Source organism: Oncorhynchus gorbuscha, linkage group LG13, assembly GCF_021184085.1.
Source record: "Oncorhynchus gorbuscha isolate QuinsamMale2020 ecotype Even-year linkage group LG13, OgorEven_v1.0, whole genome shotgun sequence".
NCBI classification, from domain to species: Eukaryota; Metazoa; Chordata; class Actinopteri; order Salmoniformes; family Salmonidae; genus Oncorhynchus; species Oncorhynchus gorbuscha.
In genome coordinates this window covers 41,864,860-41,875,321 of record NC_060185.1, presented here as the reverse complement: position 1 = coordinate 41,875,321, position 10,462 = coordinate 41,864,860, and the positions used below count along the sequence as shown (strand labels likewise).

The 10,462-nt window shown below is 41.3% G+C and overlaps 1 protein-coding gene across 1 annotated transcript; it reads left to right on the top strand.

The window, feature by feature from the left end:
* zgc:154093 (uncharacterized protein LOC777623 homolog) lies at positions 1 to 6,342 on the top strand. Its single transcript, XM_046296452.1, has 2 exons — positions 1 to 143; positions 4,896 to 6,342. Exon 2 carries the CDS (start codon positions 5,230 to 5,232, stop codon positions 6,118 to 6,120), a length of 891 nt encoding a protein of 296 aa, XP_046152408.1. The 5' UTR covers positions 1 to 143; positions 4,896 to 5,229; the 3' UTR covers positions 6,121 to 6,342.
* Positions 6,343 to 10,462: the final 4,120 nt, after the last annotated feature.

The window sequence follows — 10,462 nt, the reverse complement described above, 5'->3', positions numbered from 1 at the left end:
CGAGGCTCCTCGACTACAGAAACAGTTCGCAGTAAGAGGTTTACCTGTTCTTAAACTAACCAGAGAAGCTGACGCCTTAATGGTGGACTATAGACACATCTCCGTGATTATTCACTGTGGAAATATAGCTATTCCTTTACAAGGTAGGCAAGTATTCACTCAATGATATATTATTTACTTCTGTTTAGGCTATTATTACGAAATAAAAAGGTTGTTTCACAAGTAATTTTGGATGCAAGCTATTGTCACTTGTCCGTTCTGTCTGAATATATCTTACCTAAAGTATAAAAATAATATATAGGTTATATTTCGCTAGCCTGCATGACTGCAAATGAGAAAATCATGTATACCCCTGTTTGATTACCAACAATGAAACCAAAATGTGTTGAAATGAAAGTCTTCACATGAGATGAGCAGTTTAAATGTGCGTAATTTGGTAGCCGATACAATTCGATGTGTCGGAACCACTGTCTGCATCTGATTATGATGGATCTAATAGGTTAAGAAGATTACAAGTGTAATAAATAGTGCTTATGATATAACAGGGTGTTCCACTACCAGAGCTGTCAACCAGTGTGAGCCACGCGACCCTCACAACGCTCTATCAAATAGATATAAAATACATCAGTGAGAAGAAGCCACTTTAAATTCAGTTGTTTGCTATACACATGTTCGTAATTTTGTTTGGGTATATTCCTTATAACCATATAATACTGTAGCCTACATCGTTCCATTATTTACAGCCTTCTATAGTAGTCCTCTGCTATACCCTAATCAATGGCCTCTTCAATAAACGTGAACGACTACTCCTTCAAGCGTGTGTCCTATAGACCTACAAACGTAAACCTATGTATTGCTCTCAGAAAATAATCGCGTTTAAAATAGCCGAGCTGTGTGTGTGGATTAGCAGGTATACAGTGGTAGCCTACCAAATAGTTAACTGGGGGATGTCCGGGAATTGGATGATCTCAGAGCCTAACTATTACATAAGGTTTGTGTTGGTACAACCCACCCACTGGACATAGACGCCAATTCAACGTCTATTCCACGTTGGTTCAACCAGTATGGGTCTGAGTGAGACTGTTATACAAGGGCACAAGAACATGGGACCTTAATCACGAAAAGAAATCAGAGCCTTTCTCTCTACAATCTAATTTCAAACACAGAAATCTGTTTTCCACAAGCCATATGACAAATTAATTACATTGGCCATACATATCGATGCTTCAACATTGAACTGATTTAATTCACTGCTGGTTTGATTAAATTATACCGTCTAGGTAGGCTATATAATATGCAAACAATGCACAACGTACATTAATGACGTTAAAGTTGACAGGCAATACGTTTGCGCAATAGCCTGAGTATTCCCTCCAAAAACGTCTGGATAATGTATTGCACCTACTGAAAAATAAACGAGTAGAATAATTAATAGATTGGGCGTTGGGTTATTTTGTTGGCCTGGTTTTGGTCATCAGAAGAGAGAAAAACTAAGCAAAATGTCAACCACATTACGCAAGACGCATTCTGATTAGGGGGCTGCGTGCCATTGGGATGGCCGAATTAAGAGTTTCACAGGACAAGGAATGAAGCACAACTTCTTAATAGCCACTTTCCTTGGTCGGGTAGAGAAGTAACAAGGAGTGCGGAACTGGTGGTATAATGGTATAACCTTTTGATACACAACGCAAATGGAAACCATATTTGGCAGATATAAACTACAAACAGGTGTTGACTTGAATAATTATGTTCCATATGTGTTCAGGAAAATATTAACAAAATATAACATAATGCAGTCAGAATCGTGATTTTCCTGTGTTTTATATATATTTCCACACTATGAGTTTGGAAATATACTGTGATGTTCTGAAGAGGATGATAATGCCATTTTAGTGTAATAGCTATTTGAAAAGTACACTTGAAATTTCAGCCTGTTTTGGTGGGATGGAGTTGGTGACATCACCAGGCAGTAAATTAGTTAATAGACCAATAAGAAAGAGAGTTCCAAACCATGCCAATAACAGCTAGTTTACAGTTTTCCCCTCCCCACTCAGACCACTCCCAGAATTCTTGCTTGAGAAATTACTCTTTGCTCTTTGTTTCTTTTTGAAGGTGGACCTTTAAATATCCCCATTAATATTTTAATTAACAAGAAATATCTAGGCATATTTTTTTTAGTTGAACCTTTATTTAACTTGGCAAGTTAAGAGTAAATTCTTATTTACAATGATGGCCAAACCCAGACAGTCCCTATGGGGCCTCCCAATCACGGCCGGATGTGATGCAGCCTGGATTCAAACCAGGGACTGCAGTGATGCCTTTTGCACAGAGATGCAGTGCCTTAGACTGCTGCGCCACTCAGGAGCCCAATAGATCTGTCACTTTTGTGATGAGTAATTCAACATTTTTGTCAGTTTTCATCCAGCTGTCTCATCAGTTGTGTGTGTGTGTGTGTGTGTGTGTGTGTGTGTGTGTGTGTGTGTGTGTGTGTGTGTGTGTGTGTGTGTGTGTGTGTGTGTGTGTGTGTGTGTGTGTGTGTGTGTGTGTGTGTGTGTGTGTGTGTGTGTGTGTGTGTGTGTGTGTGTGTGTGTGTGTTTGATAAAACTTCCTCTGTGATGGAATTAGGGTAAATCCCTCACCATAAATAGGTGAGGAGCAGGGCCCAGGACCTTCTGAATGAAGAGGGGAGCAGGCCAGGATTACAGCATTGTCATGCAGTAGCAGGACTGTCAGCATACATGGGCAAGCACAGCACTTTATCCCTGTTGTGTTGTGTTTGTCAACCAGCATGTTTATAGATTCCCTTCCCTGCATACAATCTGCCAGACACATAATATAAAGATAGAAGGGTGAAATATTGTTTACTTCCTACTCAAGAAAGATAATTTAATCTCTCTGTTTGTCTCAGAGAATAGTAGGCTGTTTGTATCATGTCTGTTGGCGTGTCACAGAAATGGTATAGTCCAATTGCCAGGGCAATCTTTCACTATCAGCCCGCATCTGCTGTCACTACTCAGTGACAAAATGCCTTGTCACAATGTGGCTAACGACTCTGTGGTCAATTAACACTGAAAATCATCACCAACAAGTCTCAACACCTCTCTAATAAAGACCTCAAGCAGCTTCATAAGTGAAGCTCGTGTTAAAATTCACATAACGGTTAGAGATGCCAGGAGTCGACTGGCTGTGGTAGAAAACAGTACTATAACTCCTAAAGGATATGATTCATACACAAATCACCTCAAACCTAATGAGTCATTGAAATTGTTTTAACTTTTAAATACAGGATTCATGGTTAAGAAAGTTTTCATAACAGAACAGTTTACTGGAATATAAGATGATGGCTAAATAGGAGTAAAGTCCTCGGGTTGGTGGGGATTCCATTAACTGAGTCTGCTAAATGACTTAAATGTAAAAAATGTAATGATTAACAATAATGTCGTCAGCTGAATGCAGTCAGCAGTATCACCAGTGAGTCAGCTTAGAGCACAGCCACGAACTACACTACATGACCAAAAGTATGTGGAGACCCGCCCGTTGAACATCTCATTCTAAAATCATGGCCATTAATATGGAGTTGGTCCCCCTTTTACTGCTATAAGAGCCTCCACTCTTCTAGGAAGGCTCTCCACTAGATGTGGGAACATTGCTGCGGGAACTTGCTTCCATTCAGCCATAAGAGCATTAGTGAGGTCGGGCACTGATGTTGGGCGATTGGGCCTGGCTCGCAGTGGGAGTTCCAAAAGGTGTTTGTTGGGGTTGAGGTCAGGGCTCTGTGCAGGCCTGTCAAGTTCTTCCACACTGATCTGGACAAATCATTTCTGTATGGACCTCACTTTGTGCAAGGGGGCATTGTGATGCTGAAACAGGAAAGGCCCTTCCCCAATATGTTGCCACAAAGTTGGAAGCACAGAATCATCTAGAATGTCATTGTATACTATAGTGTTAAGATTTCTATTCACTGGAATTAAGGGGCCTAGCCCGATCCATGAAAAACAGCCGCTTTGAAAGTTACTGAGCTCTTCAGTAAGGCCATTCTACTCCCAGTGGTTGTCTGTGGAAATTGCATGGCAGTGTGCTCAATTTTATACACCTGTAAGCAAATGGGTGTGACTGACATTTTGGGGATCCTGAGTGGCGCAGCAGTCTGCATTTCAGTGCTAGAGGCGTCACTACAGACACCCTGGTTCGTATCCATGCTGTATCACAACCGTCCGGGATTGCGAGTCCCATAGGGCGGCGCACAATTGGCACAGGTTTGGCCGGTGTAGGCCGTCATTGTAAATAAGAATTTGTACTTAATTGACTTGCCTAGTTTAAAAATATATATTTTTAAATATAGCCGAATCCACTAATTTGAAGGGGTGTCCACATACTTTTGTGTATGATCAGCAGGAATAAAGATGCTATGCAAAAGACCACAGATTATGATGAGCAACTTTTTTAAATTTTTATGTCTGTCATCCAAATGGGCGTTTGAAGAAAAAGGCTACAGTTAACATGCATTTAAATGCTTGTTAGTGTAATGTGTACACAGCTCTGGAGGAAACACAAAGAGGTCCTGATAACAGGTTACCACACAGGGAGACGCACACAAAATGCTTTTGAACAAATAACTTCCTTGGAAAATTGTGTATCCACAAAAGTCTAGCAAGTCTTTGGAATGCACAACAAATTCCAGAGGATGTATGATTTACTGTGTGATTCACTGCAACACCCCACACAAACCTCAAATCAGCACACACCATCTGCCATGTGAAACCATAGGCATTTTGGGTGGTTTCAGCCAGTCCCCCTCAGCAAACACACAGATTCTTGAAGTGTTTCCCCTTGTATTTCTGTCCTCTGGCTCCAAGGTTGTAAATCTCTCTGTCTTTCTCTCTGTGTCTCCACAGACCTCCAAGACTAGCGTTTTGATGCCACATTCCCAAAGCAACTGAGCCCCGTCAGAGAAACAGCAGACATAAAGATAGCGAAAGGATTCTTCACCTTCAGAGAGGACAAAGAATAAGGAAGAAGGGAGGTTTTGAAGCTGGAACACCCACCACCCTTATTGAATAATGGTGACTTTTTGAGAGTGCGTTGATCTCAGGTCAAGGCCTACATGCCACTGTGATTACTAAGAAGCGGACAAAGGAAAAAAATAATTTACAAAGATCATATTAAAAGGAGGTGCAAATCTCATCACTGAGAGACGATCCCCTCACAAACTGAATTCTGGGAAACAGAATGCCAGCGAAGACGCCCATGTACTTAAAGACTGCCACACCCAAGCGGGGGAAGAAGCTCAAGCTGCGAGACGTCCTGTCCAGTGACATGATTAGCCCCCCGCTAGGGGACATGCGCCACAGTGCCCATGTCGGGCTGGAGGGAGAGGGCGACATGTTCGGAGACGTAGGCTTTTTACAGGGCAAGATGGACATGTTGCCCGCCCTGAATGGCTTACCACGGTCCCACAGTATGGAGAGGCAGCTGGATGAAGTCTACCCCATGAACGACAAAGGACTCAACCACTCTTGTAACAACCACCGCAATCCCTACCACCATTCCACCAGCCTGCTGAAGAGCACCATCTCCATGCCTGTGTTCATCGCCCCCGAGCAGGCCCCTCCCAAGCCGCCTCGGCTCCACCTGGAGGACTTGACCCCCCCGTCCCATCAGCAACAGCAGCAGCAGCAGCAGCAGCACCAACCTCAGCCGAACAACCATAACCACAACGACCACAACCAGCAGCGGCATCACTCCATGTCTGTGTGTGACCAGGGTGTCGGCTGCTACATGGACCCCTGCCACGACCTTAATTATTCTGCCTCCTTCAGGCACCTGGTGCCCTCCTCCGGCTCCTTCTCAGAGGTCTCCTCAGAGGACTCCATGTCAGAGAGCTGTGGCCCCCTGGAACCTCAGAGGGGGCTGAGCCTGGATTCAGACGCTGGCCTGAGCAATGAGGACCTGAGGAGCGAGCGGAGTGAGTCGCCCACCGTGTGCCCTAGATTCTCTCCCGGTGTCTCCCGCTCAGAGTCCCTGATGGGCTTGGATCTGGACCTGGGGCCATCCATCTTGGAGGACGTGCTGAGGATCATGGACCGCTACAAGAGTGTTGATGACCACTGTGATTTGTGAGCAGATGGGGGGAAAGGGGTTTAGACACTGCTGTGCAGAGAGGTGTCTGGTACACTTTTTTTTTCCACCTCCATATAGCCTAATGATGATTGGGCTCGTCAGACAGATAGACAGACAGATAGACAGACAGGCAGACAGACAGGCAGACAGACAGGCAGACAGACAGGCAGACCAGACAGACCAGACAGACCAGACAGACAGACAGACAGACAGACAGACAGACAGACAGACAGACAGACAGACAGACAGACAGACAGACAGACAGACAGACAGACAGACAGACAGACAGACAGACAGACAGACAGACAGACAGACAGACAGACAGACAGACAGACAGACAGACAGACAGACAGACAGACAGACAGACAGACAGACAGACAGACAGACAGACAGACAGACAGACAGACAGACAGACAGACAGACAGACAGACAGACAGACAGACAGACAGACAGACAGACAGACAGACAGACAGACAGACAGACAGACAGACAGACAGACAGACAGACAGACAGACAGACAGAGGATAGTGCCAGGACTGACAGGCTAAAAAGCCTGGGACTTAAGACGGCTGTAAATGTGGGACTATATAATATCCAGAATGGATACACAGCAGCTTCAGAACCAACCATTTGTCTTTTGATATTCAGAATCACAATGGGGGAGAGACAATAATTTATGCCACTCAAATGTTGTCTAAGTTTTCGCAGACTATCATTTTACATGTTTTTCAGCATAATCCATACTTCACTAACTCTCTAAGTAAGCTCTGTAGTTTTGTGATAGAATGAAACGTAGTTGTCTGAAAATACAATTAATGTACTTAAAAAGCCTTCAAGGTTTGTGTTTTTTTCCCCTGAAATATCATATTGCTGATATTCTTCCAGGAACACATTTTTAAAAATTCTGTATGTACATCTGATTGAATTTTACTGTTCTGTCAGAACAATACGATCAAGACTGGAGTATGCTATGTATTAGTTTGCCATCTAGTGGCATATGTAAGAATTACACCCAAAATGCAGCAGTTCGAGCAGGGCAAAAAGTGAGGACAAAATGTTGTTTTCTGGGGGCTAAAGTGCATTAGAATCAAAGTATCAGAAATGTGCAGCTTCTTCAACATCCTTTAAATATAGTGGGATGACCAGAGAAGGTTTCTCTTTTGTAACAGCTGTGCAATTTGTGGACTTGAATCGAATCCTTCAGCATTTTCTTCTATTGCGTTGTTAAATTACAGTGTATCTCCAATTGTTATGTATATAACTGTAATGTATGAAATAAATATGGGAATTAGATGCTGTACCATTGTATCATTCCTTTCTTTTATACACACTACCGTTCAAAAGTTTGGGGTCACTTAGAAATGTCCTTGTTTTTGAAAGAAAAGCACATTTTTTGTCCATTAAAATTGATCAGAAATACATTGTAGACATTGTTAATGTTGTAAATGACCATTGTAGCAGGAAATGGATGATTTTTAATGTCTCGCGTGGAATAGCCTTCATTTCTCAGAACAAGAATAGACTGACGATTTTCCGAAGAAAGAGCTTGTAGTCGAACCCACAAATGCTGTTATTCCAGATACTCAACTAGTCTAAAGAAGGCCAGTTTTATTGCTTCTTTAATTAGAACAAAGGTTTTCAGCTGTGCTAACATAATTGCAAAAGGGTTTTCCAATGATCAATTAGCCTTTTAAAATTATAAACTTGGATTAGCTAACACAAAGTGCCATTGGAACACAGGAGTGATGGTTGCTGACAATGGGCCTCTGTACGCCTATTTAATTTAAATTTAATTTTACCTTTATTTAACCAGGCAAGTCAGTTAAGAACACATTCTTATTTTCAATGACGGCCTGGGAACAGTGGGTTAACTGCCTGTTCAGGGGCAGAACAACAGATTTGTACATTGTCAGCTCGGGGGTTTGAACTCACAACCTTCCGGTTACTAGTCCAACGCTATGTAGATATTCCATTACAAATCAACAGTTTCCAGCTACATTAGTAATTTACAACATTAACAATGTCTACACTGTACATTTTAAGTTCATGGGCAAAAAAAAGTGATTTTCTTTCAAAAACAAGGACATTTTTCTAAGTGACCCCAAACTTTGGAACGGTAGTGTATATATAGTACCAGTCAAAAGTTTGGACACACCTACTCATTCAAGGGTTTTTCTTTATTTTTACTATTTTCCACATTGTAGAATAATAGTGAAGACATCAATACTAGGAAATAACACATATGGAATCAAGTTCTCTCCAAAGAAGTGTGAAACAAATCAAAATATATTTGATATTTGAGATTCTTCAAAGTAGCCACCCTTTGCCTTGATGAAAGCTTTGCACACTCTTGGCATTCTCTTAACTTTTCCAACAGTCTTGAAGGAGTTCCCACATATGCTGAGCACTTGTTGGTTGCTTTCCCTTTACTCTGCGGTCCAACTCATCCCAAACCATCTCAATTGGGTTGAGGTTGGGTGATCGTGGAGGCCAGTTCTTCTGATGCAGCACTCCATCACTCTCCTTGGTCAAATAGCCCTTACACAGCCTGGAGGTGTGTTGGGTCATCGTCCTGTGGAAAAACAAATGCTAATCCCACTAAGTGCAAACCAGGTGCACAATTGGCCCAGTGTCATCCGGGTATAGCTGGGATTGGCTGTCATTGTAAATAAGAATTTGTTCTTAACTGACTTGTCTGGTTAAATAAATAAAAATGTGCTTAACAATTTTTGGGTTATTACATGATTCCATATGTGTTATTTCATAGTTTTGATGTCTTCACTATTATTCTACAATGTAGAAAATAGTAAAAATAAAGAAAACACTGGAATGAGTAGGTGTGTCCAAACTTTTACCTGGTACTGTATAATATATATATATAAAACAATATATATATATATATATATATATATATATATATATATATATATATATATATATATATATATATATATATAAAACAATATATAAATAAAACAATATATATATATATATACACAGTACATATTATATATACACAGTACCAGGTAAAAGTTTGGACACGCCTACTCATTCCAGGGTGTTCTTTATTTTTACTATTTTCTATAGTAAAAATAAATATAACTATATATATGTGTGTGTGTGTCCATCTCAGTGAACTAATACATTGCGGAGGCCTGGACTAAAAGCCAATTCATGCTTGAATCGCAAATGTGGTTTATGGCTCCATATGGAGAGTGTGACGCATATGCAGAGCCTCCAGAGTCATGCAGATGCCAAATCGAGGTCTGTGCTGCATCGCCATGTGCCTGCCAAATATTGTATCAAGGCTGAGGGCTCTGTATAGCTCCGCATTGACATGATTGGTTGACAGTAGGTGGGGGCGGTACATCCTGTATAAACACAAACTCACTTCCTTGACAACAGCTCCGCATTTCTCCGTGAAGTACGAGAATTATGAATGCCCTGACTTCTGCTGTGGTCATATCACCGTAAATGCTTCTTGGCCAATGCAGAAGTCGTATTGACATTAGCCCAGATGCACAATGCACTTCTCTCTCCAGCCAATTTGTGGACATGTATTGTTTCATAACTTCATTGTGTGAATTGTTTGCGTTTGATTGTTAGTATATATGAATTCCCCATTACATATATAACCAGTAGTACATGCACCATTAATTCCTGTAATTTCTAATCTAAAATTGTTGTTACTTTGGTCATGGTCATTTCTTAATTGCATCCAATATTATTATTCCAGTCTTCCTGTTCTCATTGTCGGAGTGGGCACATTGTTTGCAGAGTGCACAATATATGCTGCACTTGTGAGAAACAAGTTTTGGTTTATTTAATTACATTTAAGAGTTCTGTCAATTTAGTCAGTGTCTTTTGTGTTGAGCAAGGACGTGAACATAGAAGTAGGCCTATAGGCTACCTGGCCTGCATGCAAATGTAGGCATAAATGTGTCGATTTAGAGCTCTGATGGTATTTCTGATTGGCTTAATGCACCACCACTAATGAATGACCTGTGGATATTCTCAAGTATTGTTTTATTCACCTCAAACAGTAAGCAAACAAAGTCTGTTTTTATATTCATTGCAAATGACAAAAGTTCCTCAATGTATTAGAAAAATCTTTCCAGTTCTTTCCCTTTCAATAACCACTCAGTGTGAAAGGGAAAATTGTCATGCTCTGATCCAGTGGAAACGTCATAAAATAGGTTTCTTGTCAGTGCTTGGCTTGGACTGAAACATGTTCCGGTACTCATGTTGATTGCTGGTTTTGTTTATATTTAGGTGCAAGAGCTCCACAGTACTTTTGAGCTAATATTCTAAGAGGAACAGGAGCTCAAGCAGTAGAACATTC